General features: G+C 39.4%; 1 protein-coding gene across 2 annotated transcripts in view; it reads left to right on the forward strand.

The window, feature by feature from the left end:
* Positions 1 to 22,322, forward strand: part of DNAJC1 (DnaJ heat shock protein family (Hsp40) member C1) — a 131,730-nt gene that overhangs the window by 47,018 nt on the left and 62,390 nt on the right. For both annotated transcript variants that reach the window (XM_083377984.1, XM_083377985.1), the window contains exons 6-7: positions 1,658 to 1,751; positions 16,960 to 17,050. In XM_083377984.1, coding sequence (XP_083234110.1) covers positions 1,658 to 1,751; positions 16,960 to 17,050 — 185 coding nt within the window. The remainder of the gene's footprint in view (positions 1 to 1,657; positions 1,752 to 16,959; positions 17,051 to 22,322) is intronic.

A 22,322-nucleotide genomic window follows, 5' to 3' on the forward strand; every position in this document is an offset into this window, starting at 1 on the left:
CCCGGCTTTCCTTCCCCCCACCCGCACCCGGCTACCGGTTCCTGGGCCCCGGTCCTAGCCGCGGGCCAGCTCACCAGCGACCAGGCCGACGGACTCCCGGCCGCCTGAAGCTGCGCTTTGGGAGACGCTCCCCGGCGGATCGGGGAGGGAGCGCCCGCCTGCCACCAGCATCCTCCTCTTTGTTCTGGCGAGCGCGGAGACCAGGCTCGGTCCTGACGCGGGGAGGATGGAGCAGGCCCGGGGCCCTTGGCTCTCCAGGACCCCGCCTGGGCCGGGCCACCCCGCACAACCGAGCTATCTCCGCCGCGGCTCCGGGACACGGCTGGGTGGGAGCGTCGGGTGGCTCTCCCCACACGAAGGCAGCACTGCCCGTTGGCTCTTGGCACGAGGGGAGGGCCTCGCGCCCGCCGGACTCACCTGTCACCAGCACCGCTCTCCCCCCTGCGGGGATGCGCTTCCGCCGGGCGGTGCTGGCCGAGACGAGCCAGCAGGCAGCCGCCGTGAGCGTGGCGCTGAGGGGCAGCGGCAGGACAGCCTGGCCCAGCGCCTGCAGGATGGCCAGCAGCCCCACGCGCAGCAGCAGCGGCCGGCTCAGCAACAGGTCCGAGCGCAGGAGCCGCACTGCCAGGCTGCCCAGGAAAAGCAGCCACACCGAGAGGCTGCACGCCCAGTCCAGCTCCATGAGGGGCAGGGCGGGAAGCCGGCCAGGAAGAGGGACCGGGAGCCCGGGCCGAGCGCACCTCGGCCGACGGTGAGAGGGAAGCGGCACGAGTTCTAAAAAAGGCTGCGGGCGGAGCTGCCCCGCCCTGCGCCCAATGGGAGAAGTTTAACTTCAAGGCCTGGGGGGGAAGCAGGAGGGGCGCCGGCCGTGGCGGGGTGGCGGCTGCCCTCCGGCGCTGCCTGCCGCCCGGGAAACGCTGCACCTCGGGGGCCAGCAGAAGCGTGGGAGCAGCGGGGGGGCCGGCGGGGCCAGTCGGGCCTTCGCCTCCTCTGCGACGGACAGGGAGGGCAGGGCATGTAAGTATTTTCCGGCGTATAAGACAAAAAACCTTGAAAATCTTCTTAAAAGTCGGGGGGCGTCTTATATGCCGGGTCGTCTTATACACCAGAAAATACGGTAAATAATTCACACAGCAGGAACATGAACTGAATCAATGTAAGATAAGAGAGCAGAAACCATTCTTCCATCTTCCATTCTTATGACATCAATGCTTCAGTGAATGGCAAATGACATTAATTTTTATGTATTGGCTTGCTTGTAGTACAGTCTTCATAACTGGTTGTCAACACTTGGAACTGGTTTGGTGGTGCTTAATATCTCTCCCTCTCTCTCTCTCTCTCTCTCTCTCTCTCTCTCTCTCTCTCTCTCTCTCTCTCTCTCTCTCTCTCTCTCTCTCTCTCTCTCCTTCCCTCCCTCCCTCCCTCCCTCCCTCCCTCCAATTGCAACCATCAGAAAAAACTGAAGATTTTATTTGGAGAGAAATGAGCCTAGTGTGCAAAAACAGTTTTAGAGACATCTGACTTAATAGTTACACACTGAATGAAACTACTTAAATATTCCCAAGATAGGCCATTATTTACTTTGAATCTTTATTATTCCTAGTTGGCTGCAAAAGCACACTAGTAATTTCTGTTTTTTAAAATGTGTTTTCTGTAGACTGGTGGAAAAACCACAGTGGCGGGACCTCCTTCCATGTAAAGTGGGAATATGGTTCTACACAATGGTAAAAGCATTGCCTCAATTATTTCAGGTAATAACGAAATAACCTACTGCTTTTGTTTTTGTGTATTTTTGTTTTTCTAAGTTGTCCCCATTTTTATGCTCATTTCTTGTTGACTGAAGAAATGTTTTAATGTTGCAAAACATGGAACGTCAATCATTCCTATATTTATAAATATGGAGGTATTGAGAGTTCTGCTAAATAAGTGGTAAATAAGACAAAACTATCAAAATTAAATCTAAGTAGATAAATTTAATAATTATTTTGGCATTTTTGCCTCTCTTATTTATTTAAATTATTTCAAGGATCTTTAAATGCTTAACACTGTACTATTTGGAGAACAGTGGCATAGCCTCAGAAGCACTTTTAAAAGTAGCACATGGCTATTTGGGGAAAGGAGCAGATGGCCTCCAGAAGAAAGCCTGGTGTAGCCAGCAGCTACTTCACATAGATCCAGGTCAGGGATGCCTCAGCAGTAGGAAAAAGATGGAGCACAGGGTAATGTGAGACTTTGTGCTGTGGTGCTATAGTGGCTGGCTACATGCAGAGGCTTGAGATGGCACTCATTGGCAGCAACGTTGAGGGTAAAGTAGAGGCCTTGGGTGCAGGGAAAGCTAGCTAAGATTGCTGAAAGCCCCAGGCCTATACTTCAGCCCCAGCTGAGGAGTATTGCTGTACAGGGTGGTCAACAGGGCAGAGATCTGTGCGTATATGGAGGGGAAGTGGATAGATAGACAGCTGGGAAAGTTGACAACTTCGATTGTCATTGTATGCTGACTGCCAAGCATCCAAATTTTGGCCACACGACTGGGAGCCATAACTTTGAGGACTGGGCATAAGTACCATTTATTTCGCATCTCTATCACTTGGAATGAATAGTCATTAAGCAAAGACTATAAAAAATCATCCAGATCATTCTTTTGGTTTATCACTTATATTTTAAACTAAATCCAGCTTCTTTTGTATATCCAGTAAAGAGTCCCACAATGCTCAACAATCATAGTCTTGTTGAGAATTGTGGAATTGAACTCCACAAACTGGGGAATGCCTAGGCTGTGGAGCTTCTCTGCTAAGTTGACTTCTAAACTACTAATATTTGACAAAGCAAACTTTAGCTGAACATCTTAAAAACAAGGCAATATTGCCTTACTGAACATGATGTCCAGATGTGCTGGGATGGGAATTCTCAGCCACGATGGATGGGAATTATGGAATTGGAATGCCAAAAGATTAGAAAAGCAAAGTGTCAGGGAAGTCTGGATTATAGGACAGGGTCTCTACAGCTATTCCAAATTAGTTATGAAGTGGTCTTCCTATTAAAACGGGAAGGAAGAGACTGAGGTCCACCTGAAGGGGCATGCTGAGAAATTTGTAGATTTTCTAGAAGACAAATTTGCTTGACTTTGTTCCCTGCTAGATGCCAGCATGGTTGCTGATCCAGGGGAGGCCCTGGGGCAGGTTCTTGCCCTATTATTTGGGAACAGTTTGACCCCATTGAATCCTAGGAAATATGCACGCAAGCATCTGTGTTTTAGACTTATGTCCCTCCTGGCTTGTGAAAGCTTCCCGGGAGATGACATGCAGGTGGACTTTGGCGATGATTTAATGCTTTCTTACAGAAGGGGTAGTGCCCCAGCATTTTAAGGAGGCTGTGGTCCACCCTTTTCTCAAGAAGCCATCATTAGATTCCACCCTGTTGGATTATTTCTGGTCTATCTCCAATCTTCCCATTTTGGGGAAGGTGGTTGAGAAGGTGGTTGCACAGCAGCTCCAGAGATTTCTGGATGAAACGGATTGTCTAAACTCCTACCAGTCAGGATTCAGACCTGGATATGGGACAGAAACGGCATTGATCACGCTTTTGATGATCTCTGGCAGGAGCAGGATTGGGGTAGTACATCCATCCTTGCTCTACTTGAAGACATCTCAGCGGCTTTTGATACCATCAACCATGGTATTCTTCTGGAGCAGCTTCAGGGATTGGGAGTAGGGGTCTTTATGTTATCCTGGTTCACTTCCTTCCTTTGTAGCCACTCTTACTCAGTGTTTATAGGAGCCAAGATATCCAGCCCTCGCCCACTGCTTTGCGGGGTCCTGCAGGGCTTAGTACACTCTACACTTCTATTTAACATTTACATGAAACTGTTGGGTAAGATCATTGGTCACCATGGGCTGAAATATCATCAATATGCTGATGATACTAAGCTATATATCTCAACCCATGGTGGGCTAAGTGATGTTGTGACCTCCCTCTTACAGTGCCTGGAGACTGTTAGGGGTTGGATGGAGAGCAACAGGTTGAAACTGAACCCTGGCAAGACCGAGTGGCTGTGGTTTTGTGTTCTTTGCCCCCCTCTCTAACACTCTTTTTGAAGACTCTGAAGACGTGGTTCTGCCAGTGGGACTAGGGAACCCAGAGTGGGATGGAGCCCATTAAATGGCTGGTATGAGTATGTATGCTTGCTGGTATGTGTGTGGGGGGAAAGGGAGGTTATTATTTTATTATTTTAATTTCTTTTATGTTGTGTTTTTATTTCCTGTAAGCCAGTGTTTTTCAACCTTTTTTGGGCAAAGGCACACTTGTTTCATGAAAAAAATCACGAGGCACTCCACCATTAGAAAATGTTACAAAATTTAACTCTGTGCCTATATTGACTATATATAAAGTAATTCTCTTGAATAGGAATCAAATAAACACAAAGAAATTATTTTATAATTACTTTTCAATTTTTCCCACGGCACACCAGGCAACATCTCGCGGCACACTAGTGTGCCGCGGAACAGTGGTTGAAAAACACTGCTGTAAGCCGCCTTGAGCCACCGTGAACAAGTAGGCGGCAATATAAATTTTCCAAATATTATAGAAATATATTTGGCAAATCAGAATATGTTTTCAGAGATTCCCTGCTACTCTTGGACAATGTGCAGCATCACAGAAATTGTTTATTCTTTCTGAATCAATGCTTATTTAAAACTTGCAGGGTTGTCGTGGCGTTTCAAAAAGAGTACAAAGTTATTTTATTTCTACAAACTTTTAAGGAGTTACATATATTATATTAGGCAACAATAAATACAGTTTTTCACTCTTGAAATCAAGAATTTGCACTTTTTCCTTGCCCTCCAATTAAATTGGTTTTTTGCTACTGTAGTTTCTGTTTCCATCACCTTTCCCTGATTAGCACTATTGTATCCCGTCTTTTTGAAGATATAGACGAAAACAAGGCTCGGGCAGAAGCAGGATTTGAAAACATATATTCTCTGATTATGAGCAGAAGGCCTGTCTGTTTAGGCACAGGTATCTTTTGATCCCAGCCTGTATCTTTTTAATATCTCCTGATATTAGCCATTAAATAGACTGACTAAATATCTGTTTAAACAAATCATGCTGCAAAACTGCTATTCACATCTGTTTGTCATTTATCCATCTGAGTATTTTCTATCACTCCGGTGCCTTCTGTTCCTTTCTCTTAACTCTAATACATGAAGGCACTTAAAATAATTAAGATGGTTCTTTACTTCAGAAAACTGTTTTGTATGCACGTCCACAGGTTAGCTGTTGTTGTCACTTTCCTTTTCTCTGCTATGCCAGCTGTTCTCTAGGGTTAGAAGAAAAATGTTACACAGTTTCGAAGCACAATATTTTTGAGAGCTTTACTTTTAATTATTTTGTGGGTGATGGGAGGAAGTAGATTAAGATGGATTTTTGAAGTGAGGAGAGCTGATGTGAATATTACCAAATGTCCTCAACCAAAGCTCGGTTTTGTTCATACTTCCAGATGCTACTTCTAAACAGAGTTCTGATGTCAGAACATTTTTTTTTCTTTCAGAAATAACCTGTTTAGCACAGACATTTTGTTTTGGCATTCAGGTGTAATAGCGTCAGGTTTTTTTAAGCATGTTTTATTGAACAAGCCACGGTGATGAGTTTGTATATCATGGTCCATATGGCTAAAATCCTCAGTGAATGAACCTACCATGAATGACATTTGTAACCTAATGGTAGTGTTGGGCATTCATCTTTCAACTCTGGAAGCTGAGCATATTACGTTTTTCTTTAGATTTTGAAGTTTGAATATAGGATATTGTCTCTTAAGAAGAATTTATTAAATTATCTCTAAAAACAGGAATTCATTTCAAAGGCATGGATGCTCCTGCAATCCCTGTTCTTCAGTGTATTATTCAACTTGCATGTGCAATATTCTCTCTGAATTATTTGGATGGTTTGTTGTATCCTGAAATCATGCCAACTCTTCCTGCTATGATTAATTACTTAATAAAACTGCCTAGGTGCCTCAAACAGGACAGTCAACTTTAGAGCAAGGCTTTTCAGCCAGTGGTATGCGTACCACCTGTGGTACATTGGCACCTGGCAGGTGGTACGCGACCATCCTAGAAAAGTGGTAGTGGGGGAGGGGAATGGCAGCACCACACAAACTTGAGCAAGAGATGGCTGGGGCTATCAGGGCTCAGTGGAAGCACCAGGATCAGCGCTTCTTCAGGGCTATCAGGGTTCAGTGGAAGCATCAGGATCAGTGCCAGGCTCCAACTGGAGCTCAGCAGTGATCCCGGCGCTTCTGCTGAGCCCAGAAGAAGCACTGATCAGCTGGAATGTTGCAGCATTGCCAGGGTCTTGTGATTTACATTCAGATGCTTGGCAACTGATTCATATTTATGATGGTCACAGTGTCCCATGGTCATGTGAAGTAGGGGAAATAAAAACCAAACACCCTACCACTCCACCCCCGCTACCAATACTCAACAGAAATGCTCAGAACAATGAAAACCTCGGAGAGAAGGAAGAGCGCCACCGGGTGGGCGGGCAGCTGTTTTGCTCGGCTGTTGCTTGGGGGGCACTTTTTTCAGTGCTATTGTAACTTTGAACAGTCACTAAGCCACCTGTTGTAAGTTGAGGACTACCTGTACTTCATCACTTTTTTCCTCTTTTTTTTGGTCATCAAGTTTTTAACACCTTGCTAGGTGACTGGTGGTACTTGGATGTTGCCATATCCTAAAAGTGGTACAATGGGTGAAAAGATTGAAAAGCCCTGTTGGGGTGGGGGGGTATTTGGTTTTTATTCCCCCCGTCTGCTGGGTAGTTGCAGCAGGTTTGGTCACTTCACATGACCATGGGACACTGTTACGGTCATAAATATGAATCAGTTGCCAAGCATCTGAATGTAAATCACAAGATCCTGGAGATGCTGCAACATTCCCGCTGATTGGCACTTCTGGGCTCAGCAGAAGCGCCAGGATCAGCGCCGAGTTCCAGCTGGAGCCTGGCACTGATCCTGGCGCTTCCACTGAGCCCTGATAGCCCTGAAGAAGCGCTGATCCTGGTCTGTCCGCTGAGACCTGACAGCCCCAGCCATCTCTCGCTCAGGCTTGTGTGGTGCTGCCATTCCCCTTCCCCACTACCACTTTTCTAGGATGGTCGCACCATCTGCCAGGTGCCAATGTACCACATGTGGTATGCGTACCACTGAAAAGCCTTGCTCTACAGCATATAGCTATTGAAGCATTTTGTTAGCCAATCTAAGTAGGAAAACTACTTAGTGCTAAAAAGATGTTGATTTATATATTTTAGTAGCTTTCATATACATTTAATTACTAACATGGATATCATATACTATACATGTTTCCACTCAGTTTCCCAAAATGTAGCCTTTTCTCTACATTTGTACCTTATCTACCATCAATTTTCACTTTCAGCAATTGCTAAGGAACTCTGGATACAATCTGTGCAAGATTTTGTACTGAAGGGAGAGTAGTCTTTTCTTGCCTTAAATTGTCTACTAAATCTTGTGCTGGCACAATGATATGGAAATGGAAAAACTGCTCTATATCAAATCTTGTTTTGATCATGGTAAATGAGAATTCTCCTGACATGTGTAAAGATATGTCAGGGAAGCTCATCACTTACCCAGTGTTGAATGAAATACGTCTTATCTTTAAAGAATCCAAAATCTTGTAGTAAAAAAAATGAATAGATTTTTGTCTTATTTCTTAGGGAAGGAAGCAAATTATAACACAATGAAAGCAGTTTATTTTAAAAGCTATGTATAGAGTTATAAGATTGATTTATGCTTCCTGAAAATTTAAAATGAAAACGTGAAGTTTTACATTTGATCTCATAATGCAGTTAAATGGACTACCTTTTGAATTATGTTAATCTGCATTAATATTACTGCTCACCATTATGAAACCTTTAGGGCTCCATAACATGTATGGCATACATTTGTGAGGAGATTCAACTAAAAAGAGAATTATAGTCCTGGAGAGAATTTGATGATCCTGAAGTGAGACTGCTTGCAAAGAAGATAGTTTAAAGAGCAATATGTTGAGAACCTAAAGTAACAACTAAAGTAAACAACAACTAAAAGTAAAATCAATATCTTAAAGAGTGAAGAAAAGCTCTACTAAACACATGTTGATAGAATGGCTTGCTTGCATGAATCAGTGTTTTTAAGATAGATATTTTTTGTAGTGTAGTGCTGCATTGCTTTCTTTGTAGGGAGAAAGTTTTCTCTTTTTTCAGCTATTTTTGCATCATCCTGTATCTTTCATTTGCAATCCACAAACTTTCATTCGCTTTTCTTTATATTTCTGGAAAAGCTTTGCTATGTCTCTTATTTTAGCTTACACAGGTGAAACAATTAGCCTTGAAAGAGGCATATACACTAGAAAGGCAGTGTATATGAATAAAATTTCAAATAACTGAAATTTTTGAAGTCACATACTGGAAAACATGTAAATAATACCGATCATGGGTACTGGTACAAACATTACTGAAATGATTAGGAGACATAGAAGAATACTAGGCTGCTTTCTTATTCATTCCAGTTTGTGGGTTATTGCATTGGTAGAGTGTATCTTAAATAAACATGCATGCAAAAGCAAAATATTTTGGTTCCTAAGAGGTTCTAAATCAGATTTCCACAACATTTCTAGCTTTGCAGACTGGCTGGTGGTGGGGAGGGAGAAGAGATGGTTCTGTGTGAGCAGCCAGCAAAGGTATGTGCAGCTCCATTTGTCCGTGTGGCATCCAGACATGCCTGCTGCTCTCTTAAATGGAGCGGGTGCGTGTGGGCTTTGCCTGCTGCTCATGCAAGTGAAGATTTTATTGATTGATTGTTAAATTGCAAGCAGATTCTTAGCCTTTATATGGAAGCTCATTCTCTTTTTATGAAGATTTTCATCCATATTTGTCATTTTCCTTTTCACACACACACACACACACACACAAACACACAACTTGTTTCAGACCTACATGATATATTATAACTCATAACCTTCAAAGAAGAGATGTTTTGCAGTAAATTGGTATGGAATGGTTATAATTATGAGGAGGAAGAGGAGGAGGAGTTAGGCAGTAGTATCTAGCCAACTTTGACGTATTCTAAAAAAGCTAAGCATGATGAGACCTATTTAGTATGTGAGTGGGGGCAATAAAACAATTTTAATGTTATGTCAGATGAGAAAGAAGACAGAAGCAAATCACTTGTGTACTTCCGGCAAGAAATGTACACGGAAAGGGCTTCTGGTTTTCAATCGTGGTGCTGGCAGACTTGTGGGAAGATTGTTCCTTCCACCATCTGGCTTTCTCCTGCCGGGGGACCCTGAAAAGGGTTGAAAGTTGCCCTATAGGGGCGACGAGCATGAAGAGGACCCCTGAGTGATCACGGAAGGGCGACAACCCTCCCGTTTGATCTCGGCCAGCTCTTCGAACTGATGGGGAAAAGATAGGCCCATCGTTAAGCTACTGACAGCCAAGGCCAAACTTACTAACAAGCACTTGAAAGCAACGTGAAGAAATTGGATGAGATTTTATCTTCTCTGCATCCCATTTCCTGCTAACAGCTTTTTGAAAATTTATTCCCTGCCGAGGAGAGAGGGAAGGGAACTTTTTTCCCCACCCTCTAAAATGGCGGCATTTGATTACTTAGAGGAAACGAAGCTTTGAAAAAATCAACTTAATACAATTTGTTATTTATTTTCTGCCTGGAACTTGGCAACCCAAAAAATACCTATTCTTAGAATCTGTCACTTTGTTTTATTTGCAAAAAAGAACTTAAAGTGGATAAGATCTTAGTTTGGGATTTGAAAAACACTCGTAATGCTATCAGGAATATTTTGTGGCGAGCTTGGCACAACAGTTTTATTACTTCTGACGAAGAGACTTGTTTACAGCCCAGGTCTGACCTTGTTTCATCTACGACAAACCTAGCTTTGAGAGAACAGCTGGGCAGTGAAACTGGCTTCTAGGATCAGTGGAGGTGAACATTTACTGACTCTTCCTTAATAAATAGCCTCTACCAGAAAGATCATTTTTAACTACGTCAGAAATGGAGGACGATTTCCAGATTCGGGATATGTTTAAACCTATACTTGAAGCTATTCTTGCAAATATTGAGAAACTTAAAGCTAATTTGAAAGATAAAGGTGCCAGCTTATCTCCAGAAGGCGATTGGATTGGATCTAGAAAACTACTACGCCGAAAAACAACAAGTGAACACCAACGCAGAGGGTTCTACAGAACAACTAGCATAGTCTACTGAAAATCCAGATAATGACACAATAATTTCAAAACTGGAAATAACCTTTGACGAAAACCAGAAGAAGAAACCTGAGAAGGAAAAAGACCAGATCGAATTGAAGACAATTATACCAGAACAAACATGGGGATCCAGGAGATCAAGGCGACTTAATGATTATAAATGGGCCAGACCTCTTAGAAAATTAGTAACTAGATGGTCTCCTTTAATCCACATAATATACACAAGAATGAAGAAAGACCTATCTGATGATTTTAAAGCATTGATATGGAAACCTGGCTGGCAAAAGAAGAAAGCTAGAATTAGGTTGAAAAACTGGGGGGCCCTGATTTATTAGAGAGGATCCTAAACTGTCAGTTAGTGGGCTAGAGGGAGATTTTGAAATAAAAGGAAATTTGAGCACTAGATTTAAAATAGTAGGAAAATAGTAAAAAACAGGGGATTAATTGGTTGAATATTGAAGGTTTAGATTAACAAGAGAAATTTAAATTAACTATAAGAAAATAGGTTTCAATTATTGATTAGCCCAGTGTATATAGATGATGGATCTGAACTAATAAAAGTTACTCTATTATTAAGGCGGTGATCTATTAGGATAGAAAGTAGAAAATGTTTATGGAATAGAATAAGAACATATTTAAGCTTTAATAGGTGTATTTTAGATATTATAATTTTTATGAAATGAGATAAAGGAAATTTGGGTTACCTGAAAGTTAAATACTATGGATATTAAAGGTTAAATTGGAATACTGTAATTAAAAATTAAAATTGGTAAAATTTTATAACAGGACATTGATTGTCTATCGAGATCTATTAAGATATGTATAAGCAAAAAGAAAAAAATGTATTTATAAATGTGATAATGAAATTTTTACTGAATTTTGATATAATTAGAAATTTATTACCATAAATATGAAATAGCAAATATCAAGGGAAACTGAGAAGAAATATTTGATGGTGTAACCTGAGATACTCACTAATGATTGTATTACTGATCTATTGTTTAACCCAATTACCACATTGCCTTCTAAAATGTTATTCTTAACCCTATAAAATCTAATAAAATCTTTTTTTAAAAAAAAGAGATGTACATGGACATGTCCACTAAGTCACCAAGAATCAAGCTCAGTTAAAAGAGTCTTTGGTTTATTGTTGTGAAATATATTGAAAATTATGTCTAAGTAACTACATCATACCTATTACTATTAAGAGTACAGAGAAGAGCAACAAAGATGATTAGGGGACTGGAGGCTAAAACATATAAGGAACGGTTGCTGAAATTGGGTATGTCTAGTTTAATGAAGAGAAAGATGAGGGGTGACATGATAGCAGAGTTCCAATATCTCAGGGGCTGCCACAAAGAAGAGGGAGTCAAGCTATTCTCCAAAGCACCTGAAGGCAGGACAGGAAGCAACAGATAGAAACTAACCAAAGAGAAGCAACCTAGTACTAAGGAGACATTTCCTCACAGTTAGAACAATTAATCAGTGGAACAACCTGTCCCCAGAAGCTGTGAATGCTCCAACACTGGAAGTTTTTAAGAGACTGGACAGCCATTTGTCTGAAATGATATAGGCCAGGGTTTCCTGCCTGAGCAGGGGGTTGGACTATATGACCTCCAAGGTCCCTTCCAACTTTATTGTTGTTGTTGTTGTTGCTGCTATATTGTTGTTTGATAGCTTGCTAGGAGGAATAGATAGGTAGGCAGGCTTGGAATTTATAAATTAGATGCTCCAAGGAAAGTAGTGTTACTTGAAGTTTGGTTAGTTGGCAGTTCAAAATAGAAATAATTGAATGTGGCTGATCAGCTTCATCCATGAAGAAACCCATTCCTAGTAACATTATTAATCTTTAATCATGGAGAGTATTTTGAATCTTTGTAAAATAACTATCCTGTAGGTTAAGGATATAAAAGAAGTTGACAATAAACTTCTGTTGGAGTGAAGTGACTTCATTATAACACAAATAGCTGTCCAAAGTTCAATTTTGCAAAAATAAAAAATATGTTGAAGGAAAATGCATCTGAATTTCCAGATTAGAAAAACTGATTGTGAATAATAGATTAAAGGTAAAAGAATAGCAGCTATTTGGTATTATTTTTATCAATTAATTAATTAATATATCACATTACTTGATGTTGGGTTTGCAATTTATTTATTTATTTGTTTGTTTGGTTGGTTGGTTGGTTGGTTGGTTGGTTGGTTGGTTGGTTGGTTGGTTTATATACCACCCTACTCCCAAAGGATTCAGGGCGGTTTACAAGGCAAAATTTAAAAACAATACAATATAAAATTAAAATTAAATTAAATTAAGTCTAGCCGCAAAAATTAAAATCACAATTTAAAAACATTAAACCCCTCAGTCTAGACCAGATAGCTCAAAGAGCCAGGTTTTTAGGTCCCGGCGAAATGAATGAAGGTCGGGGGCAGTCCGGAGTTCCGTTGGCAGTTGATTCAATAGGGCAGGCGCGCCCACAGAGAACACCCTCCCCCTGGGGATCGCTCATCGGCAATCCTTGACCGGTGGTACCCTGAGGTTTGAATGGGAAAAATGTTTTAAGAGAAAATATGAAGTGAAATATTTTAAGAAATTCAGTTAATTAGAAGTTGAAAATAATGAAAAATTCTGAATATGAAGTACATACCATATTTTATGGATCTTTACCTACAAAAGTGTTTTGCTTACTGTTCGTTGTAGTACTTTAGAATGATATTTGTAAATGTCTATTTTTAGTTATTGCTTTGATGGTTATATGTCAAATCAGTATTGATTCTTAGCATTGTAGTATTGTTGGTTATCCTTTTTATTTTTCTTTATTTATATCTTATTTATTATTTATATAAATCAAGGTGGTGAGCACACCTAATATTCCTTCCCCCTCCTGTTTTCCCACAACAGCTCTGTGAGGTGGGTTGAGCTAAAAGAGAGTAATTGACCCAAAGTCTCCCTGATGGCATTCACGTCTTAAGGCGGGACTAGAACTTACAGTCTTCCAATTTCTAGCCTGATGCCTTTAACCCCTAGACCATGCTGGTTCCCAGTGTAAAATAGACCTTCCCTAGCATTACATGTATTTTTTTGACAAGCAAGTCCTCAGTATGATCCTAGTCAATTGTTTCTGTAGATTGATTTATTTAATGTTTGTTTGTTTTCTTGGCTTCAATGTATTGCCAGGAGTCTTCTCCAACATTAACATTCAAAAGTGTCATTTTTCTATCCTACTTCTTTTAATTTCAATTAATTCCAAATAATTCATAATTTTTAGCAATTCTGACTATTGAAAACTTCATTTTTCTCCTCTATTCTGTCATTTTCATCTGAGCCTCAGTTCCAGTTGCTCCATGATTGACACACTACTGAGATTGACAGATACCCCTTGGTGTCTGATGTTTAGAGGTCATATAAGCAGTAATAGATTCTGTTCCAGAATTTAGCATCAAATATTGGTTTTCAATGTCAGAAGGGTTAGAGTTAAATGCCAATTAACTCTTTCTAACCTGAACTCACAGGCAAAGCATCCATGCTTTAATAGTTTTGTGCTTTTGATATAATCTCTAAGCCTCATTGGGGAAGCTGATTTCTGATCATGTTTTGGTAATTTGCTATCATGAATTAAGACTCCAGATTGTATCCAAATATTCTTGTTTGAAATTGGGCACTTTGGAAAAGTAGTGCTGTATAACAGAGAGTGCTAATACATCTAAATGGCTTGATTTTCTCTTATTTTGGAATAAGAGAAACAGCAAACATTAAGCTTGTTATTTCAAATGTTTATTATACAGTGTTATTCTTCTTGAATTGTACAATGTACAGTGAGGGAAAAAATTATTTGATCCCCTGCTGATTTTGTACATTTTTCCACTGACAAAGAAATGATGAGTCTATAATTTTAATGGTAAGTTTATTTTAACAGTGAGAGTCAGAATAACAACAAAAAATCCGGAAAAACGCATTTCAAAAAAGTTATAAATTGATTTGCATTTTAATGAGTGAAATAAGTTCTTGATCCCCTATCAATCAGCAAGATTTCTGGCTCTCGGGTGTCTTTTATACAGGCAATGAGCTGAGATTAAAGGGAGAGCTCCTAATTTCAATTTGTTAACTGTATAAAAGACACCTGTCCACAGAAACAATCAATCAGATTCCAAACTCCATGGCCAAGACCAAGTAGCTATCCAAGGATGTCAGGACAAGATTGTAGACCTACACAAGGCTAGGAGAGGCTACAAGACTATCACCAAGCAGCTTGGTGAGAAGGTGACAACAGTTGGTGCAAAGAAACACAAAATAACTGTCAATCTCCCTTGGTCTGGAGCTCAATGCAACATCTCACCTTGTGGAGTTTCAGTGATCCTGAGAACAGTGAGGAATCAGTCCAGAACTACACAGGAAGATCTTGTCAATGATCTCAATGCAGCTGGGACCATAGTCACCAAGAAAACAATTGGTAATATCCTACACCATGAAGGATTGAAATCCTGCAGTGCCTGCAAGATCCCCCTGCTCAAGAAAGCACATGCATAGGCCCGTCTGAAGTTTGCCAATGAACATCTGAATGATTCAGAGGAGAACTGGATGAAAGTCAGATGAGACCAAAATTGAGCTCTTTGGCATCAACTCCATTCGCTGTGTTTGGAGGAGAAGGAATGCTGCCTAGGACACCAAGAACATCTCCACTGTCAAACATGGAGGTGGAAACATTATGATTTGGGATGTTTTTCTACTAAGGGGACAGGACAACTTCACAGCATCAAATGGATGATGGAAGGGGCCATGAACCGTCAAATCTTGGGTGAGAACCTCCTTCCCTCAGCCAGGGCATTGAAAATGGGTTGTGGATGGATATTCCAGCATGGCAGTGACCCAAAACACACGCCAAGGCAACAAAGGAGAGGCTCAAGAAGAAGCACATTAAGGTCCTGAAGTGGCCTAGCCAGTCTCCAGACCTTAATCCCATAGAAAATCTGTGGAGAGAGCCGAAGGTTCGAGCTGCCAAAATCCCTCCTGAGATGTGTGCAAATCTGGTGGCTGACTACAAGAAACGTCTGACCTCTGTGATTGCCAACAAGGGTTTTGCCACTACCAAGTACTAAGTCATGTTTTGCGAAGGGGTAAAATACTTATTTCACTCATTAAAATGCAACTCAATAACTTTTTTGAAATGCGTTTTTTTCTGGATTTTTTGTTGTTATTCTGTCTCTCACTGTTAAAATAAGCCTACCATTAAAATTATAGACTGATCATTTCTTTGTTAGTGGGCAAACATACAAAATCAGCAAGGGATCAAATAATATTTTCTCTCACTGTATGTACTGTAGTTCTGTTTCTATGTAGCTTGAAACATATGCTTTGTGGAGAGAGATATTGTATCAAGTATCTCCATATGATTCAAACATTGTGTTGTAACCATGATAGGAAATCCCATTTTATAACCTGTTGCAGGAAAGCCTCAATCTGCAAGGATAGAATTACCTCTTTCTTGCTACTTATTGACATTAAATGGACATATTAGCCTTTGTAATTTGTGTATAAGCTTGTATTTGCTGTTGGATTTACCCTTCCAAATGCCCTAGGCTAACCTTCCCCTCTGCTGCTGAAACTAAAAGCTGGGTTCATGGATGGGGGTGGGGAGATGAAGAAACCTGCAAGCTGGCTCCTCAGATGTCTAGTAACTAGCCAGCCCAGTGCTTCTAGCTCAGTGTTTTTCAACCACTGTTCCGCGGCACACTAGTGTGCCGCGAGATGTTGCCTGGTGTGCCATGGGAAAAATTGAAAAGTAATTATAAAATACTTTCTTTGTGTTTATTTGATTCTTATTCAAGAGAATTACTTTATATATAGTCAATATAGGCACAGAGTTAAATTTTTTAACATTTTCTAATGGTGGAGTGCCTCGTGATTTTTTTCATGAAACAAGTGTGCCTTTGCCCAAAAAAGGTTGAAAAACACTGTTCTAGCTGAGCCTCCCTGTAGAACAATTAAATCTCCTCTCCCAACTTTTAGTGAGATAAAATGAGATTAAACTGCGTGGTCTTTCTACTGATTGGCAAAAGAGGGTTTTTTTCTCCTATTCTTCCTCTCTTAACGAAACAATATAACCTTCTACTGATAGCAGAAGAATCTAAAACTGGCCATTAGGGTGGGTGCTAAGCGGCCGAGGCATTTGGGCTATTGTGATATTAGCAGTAAAACAAGCACTATGAAATTCTTCATCATTCTAAACAGAAAGGTTTCTTCTAGGTTCGTTCTGGTCAGATAATTTGTCTTAAATGCATCAGATATATCAGTGTGATATATAACTTTTGCAGAATTTGCTTACAGTCGCAAATGTGAGCGGTTTGACTGATCTGTGCTTTTAATTTTCAGCAAACCAAGGATAGGGTAATTGATAGATTATCTTGCAAACTGTAAAAAACTAGTAGTCAGTGTTACATTTCAGATCTACAATTGAACCATTTCATTCATTATCTTTTCAATAATTAGGACCACAGTAGTTTGTTGCTAAAATATTTCTTATAATTTGTTTTCATTATGCTGCATTATTATTAAGAAATCTCACTCTTTAAATTTTTTATTTTTTTCTTAAGAAAATAATTGCCAGGCTTGAAATGAAGTGTAAAACTTTAACATTGTGCTTTTCATTGTTGGTCTCTCTGAAATGCTAATATCATTGCATTTTCTTAAAGGAGGCCAGGCAACTCTACGTAGAATATAAAGAAACAAAAATAAAAGAGAAAGAAGAGGCTTTGGCAAGAGCTGAACTGGAAACTCTTCAGAGTGAGTTTTTTTTAGTGCAGTTTTTATTGCATTTATCCTTTCTAAAATGGTATGTGTGGGAGGCAGGGGGGTGGGTGGGTTTTCCACCTATCTCAGCATGTCCCATTTTCTACACAGATGGAGTCTAACTGAAATCTAATTCTATAGATGGAGTCAGATTCCATCTGTGCAGAAAATGGGTTTACTAAGGATCAGATTAACCGCAATATGAAATTCCCAAAATTACTTCTGAATTCCTGTTGTCTTATTGCGTTCAAATCAATTAATCAGGTAAGAAATAAGGTTGGATAAAACACCACAAATATATTAACAATTCCAAAAGATATGACTTTATATAACGTCTTGAGAAATAGTAATCACTTAATTTTTATGCTTTCATAGAAAAAAAATTCTAGTAAATTTTATAGTAGTTCCAAATTGGTTTGATTACTAAACACAATAAAATGTACTCAAAGTGATGTGAACATACCAAAAATGTTGCTTGAGTAACTTACTCACAAAAGGTGTGATCCTTTGATAATTTGAAGTAGAACCTTTGAAACTTTTCTCATCTGTTTCATCTTTATTTAATTGAAATATGTAAACTGCTTGCTGTGTATAAAAGCTGTGGATATTATTTCTCCTTTTCCTAATCTTATCTATTTTGTAATTGTTCTGCATCCTAAAATGCTTAGTAATATTATTTTGCAGGCATTAAAGGTAAAGGTAAAGGTAAAGGTTCCCCCACACGTGCGTGCTAGTCATTTTCGACTCTAGGGGCCGGTGCTCATCTCTGTTTCAAAGCCGAAGAGCTAGCGCTTGTCCGAGGATATGACTTTATATAACGTCTTGAGAAATAGTAATCACTTAATTTTTATGCTTTCATAGAAAAAAAATTCTAGTAAATTTTATAGTAGTTCCAAATTGGTTTGATTACTAAACACAATAAAATGTACTCAAAGTGATGTGAACATACCAAAAATGTTGCTTGAGTAACTTACTCACAAAAGGTGTGATCCTTTGATAATTTGAAGTAGAACCTTTGAAACTTTTCTCATCTGTTTCATCTTTATTTAATTGAAATATGTAAACTGCTTGCTGTGTATAAAAGCTGTGGATATTATTTCTCCTTTTCCTAATCTTATCTATTTTGTAATTGTTCTGCATCCTAAAATGCTTAGTAATATTATTTTGCAGGCATTAAAGGTAAAGGTAAAGGTTCCCCCGCACATGCGTGCTAGTCGTTTTCGACTCTAGGGGCCGGTGCTCATCTCCGTTTCAAAGCCGAAGAGCTAGCGCTTGTCCGAGGACGTCTCCGTGGTCATGTGGCCAGCATGACTAGCACGGAACGCTGTTACCTTCCCACCGTAGTGGTCACTATTTTTCTACTTGCATTTTTATGTGCTTTCGAACTGCTAGGTGGGCAGAAGCTGGGACGAGTAACAGGCGCTCACTCTGCTACGCGGCACTCAGGATTTGATCCACCAAACTGCCGACCTTCTGATCAACAAGCTCAGTGTCCTAACCCACTGAGCCACCGCGTCCCTTCTTTGCAGGCATTATTGCCTCTTAATGATGTTATAGATTTTCCATTTTCCATAGATTGCCCCATTTTTGTCTTATTAAGAAGTAGGCAACATGATGATGTCATGTAACCCTTACTGTCCACTGGACTCCATACCCAACTGACTTTTTAAAAAGGTTATAATTTTTATATGAAGGCAAAAGAAGAAGGAGATAGCAGAGGATGAGATGGTTAGATAGTGTCATTGATGCCATGAACATGAATTTGCCCAAACAGGGAGACAATGGAGGATAGGGAGAATCATCATGTTGTGGTCCATATGGTCATGAAGAGTCGGACAGAATTTAGCAACAGAATAAAAACAACAACAGTCTCTTATAAAATACAAATATGGAAATTTGCAGAGCAAAACACTAGGCTATAACATTGTAGATTTTTTAGCCATGCCTTTGGGCACCAGGATGGTTTTTTTAGGGTAGTCAAAGAGTATTATGTGAGGCTAATTTATCCTCTGGCTAATGGATCTTTTTCTGATTAGCCATGTCCATCATAATTATGGCTTTAGTTAATAAGCAAAGTTTCCCATAGTAGTTATTTTATAAGTATACCTGCCATATGTTCTGAAAATGCCAGTGTGCTCATAGTCCCCAAAATTTGTCTACTTCTCCAGTGCATTTATCTATTTCCAGTCATACACATGCTATGTTAGCAAACCCTAGTATGAATTTATTTCATTATGGCTACCTTTTATCTTTATACAACCTCTATCTAATCCCAGTTGGGTTTTTCTTTCTTTATTTCATTTTATAGAATGGAAAATAGGGGATCAGGCTATTAATTAATTTCAAGTATTTTTATACTGCTACATTTCTAGATGGGTTTACAAATCAAAACAGCAAAATAATGGAAACCATAAACAAAATGTGATTGTAGCTGACTACCAATGATATAAGAAACACAGAATAATCATCTCCAAAGAAAAACTATATTTCCATTGCTTTTTGGAAACTGACTAAACTGGCTACTAGAAAAAATTTGGTATGGGAGTATACAGTATTCCAAAGAGTCTGGACAGCAGTGGGACTTGCAGTGCAATCTTAGGGAGTATTAATTGGATTAATAATCGTTTTACCAGTAATTAGTAAATACATAAATTGCCGCTAAAACTGTTGTTTGATTTAATTACATTTTGATCACACCCTTTCTACAAGCAGCTCACAATTACTTGCAGAAGTTATTTCTATTTCTTTATTTTATTTTGTAAGATTGATTAGCATGCCGAGAACTGACTATCCCAAAGTATATCTGTATAATGCATACTGCTTCAGGTGGTAGTTCTTGTTGAATTAGGATTATCCAACAGTAAGATGGATGACAGATTTTGATTTCACTATATTAACAACTGCACATATCACAATGCTTCATAGAAATAATCTTCAGCTTTTCTTCTGTGGGAAAAAGCTAGGGGCTCTTAAGAGAACATCAGGGTGTAAAATGTGAAATCCATCTATTCAAAATCAAGCTTTCTGTGACCTATAAAACTTTCTGGTGATCCATGTTTTGATGTATGGAAGGGCAGTGAAAAGCAACCTGCTGGCCTCCAGTTGTTTTGGACTTCAACTTTCCTTGACCATGGCATTGATAATGCTAAGGGATTGTGGGAGTTGTGGTCAAAGCAACTGGAGGATATCAGGTAGGATATACTTTTAGTAGAGTGTTCCAGAAAGTCTATTTGGCCTCAAAAATAAAATTAACAGATAGAAAATGAACCATGTTTCTCTCTTTTCCCTGGTTGTTGAAGAGATCTAAAATATTTCTGTTCTCTAGTGTTGTGGAACTTGCAATTTTGAATTAGATGAACTGTATTTAGTCTCCAACATAATTCAGAAAACTAGACAACGAGATAGTTATTACATGAATTTTGCCCCATTTTACGACCTTTCTTGCCACAGATGTTAAGTGAATCACTGCACTTGTTAAGTTAGTAACACATTAAGTGAATCTAGCTTCCTTATTTGCTTGTTAGAAGGTAACAAAAGGTAATCACATGACTCTGGGACACTACAACTTCATAAATATGAATCAGTTATCCAGTGTCTGAACTTTGACCATGGAGATGCTGAAATGGTCGTAAGTGTGAAACATTGTCATAAGTCACTTTCCTGTGCTGTCGTAACTTTGAACAGTCATTAAATGAACTGTTGTAAGTCAACACCTACCTGTACCATGATACGCTCACATAACACTGCTTTTACTAGTGTTGCATTGGATGCTAGTGGGCTTTCAAGTACAAATCAAGGTAGATGTTGTCACCTTTAGATCCCTACATAGGTTGTGACCAGATTTCTTGCAGGACTTACTTCCCTGATGGCTTTTGCCCACCTATTAATTCTAGCAAAGTGGATGTGCTCTAGGTCTCTTCTGTGAACCAGTATCACCTGATGAGCTTTCTCTGTTATGAAACCTATCTTGGAACAGTCTCTGCCCAAGACATAAATAATTTTTAATGGGTTTATATAGTTGGTGTGTTTTTATTTCTATTCACCACCAAGATTTACTTGGTTAGATGGGCAACTATACAAACTAATTAAATAAATACAATTATTATTCCATTAAAATTATTAAAATCATTATTGTTTAAATTTTATTTATGCATAATACAGTATCCAACTAATGTTGGATTCCTGAAGAGGAATGAAGAAAGAGGAATGATCAAAACTTAGGTTTAAACACATAATATAAAATCATAGTTGAACATTCTCAATATATTGTTATATGGAAGATATCTTTGCCAACCAGAACCCCAGCCTTTTAAATTCATTTTCATAACGGGCCTTATTTATTACTTGAACAGAAATATATTTCAATTAGAAATCTAAGTGTGCATCTTTCTAGAAACTTGAACGAGCTTATGACTTTGATTTTTAAGAAATTGGTTTCAATTATTTGTATTATATTGTTATTTTTCCAGTACACATTAAGAACTGGGTTTGCAAGGAACAATACTGTAGAAGAAATATTTTAAATACATACAGTAGAAAACATTTGCCATTTTTAGTATTTTTCCTCCATTTTATTTTGCAAGACAATCTGAATTATAATCATAATTTGAAAAGTGCTTTAGTCTTAGCTCCATATTTCAGTGTGCATGATTTAAATCTTATAGGCCCAAATAGTTAGCTTCTGATTTTTTATGATCTCCACCATATGGATAACTTACATTTGAACAATTAGTTGTAACATGAATATTGTGTTTGTAATATGTGGCTCCGCTTCATGGATTACTGCCTTGTCGTGGCGAAGGGGTTTGCGTAATTCAATGAAGCTATGAGCTATGCCATGCAGGGCCACCCAAGATGGAAAGGTCATAGCAGAGAGTTTTGACAAAACGTGATCCACTGGAGAAGGAAATGGCAACCCACTCCAGTATCTTTGCCATGAAAACCCTATGGACAGTACAAAAGGCAAAACGATATGATGCTGGAAGATGAGCCCCTCAGGTTGGAAGGCGTCCAATATGCTACTGGGGAAGAGCAGAGGGCTAGTACTAGTAGTGCCAGAAAGAATGAAGCGACTGGGCCAAAGCCGAAAGGACACTCAGCTGTGGATGTGTCTGGTGGTGAAAGGAAAGTCCGATGCTGTAAAGATTTTTTCTCCATAGGAACCTGGAATGTAAGATCCATGAATCAAGGAAACTGGACGTGGTAAAACAAGAGATGACAAGACTGAACATCGACATCTTAGGTATCAGCAAACTAAAATGGACAG

This window comes from Vipera ursinii, assembly GCF_947247035.1.
Source record: "Vipera ursinii genome assembly, chromosome: Z".
Taxonomy (NCBI): domain Eukaryota; kingdom Metazoa; phylum Chordata; class Lepidosauria; order Squamata; family Viperidae; genus Vipera; species Vipera ursinii.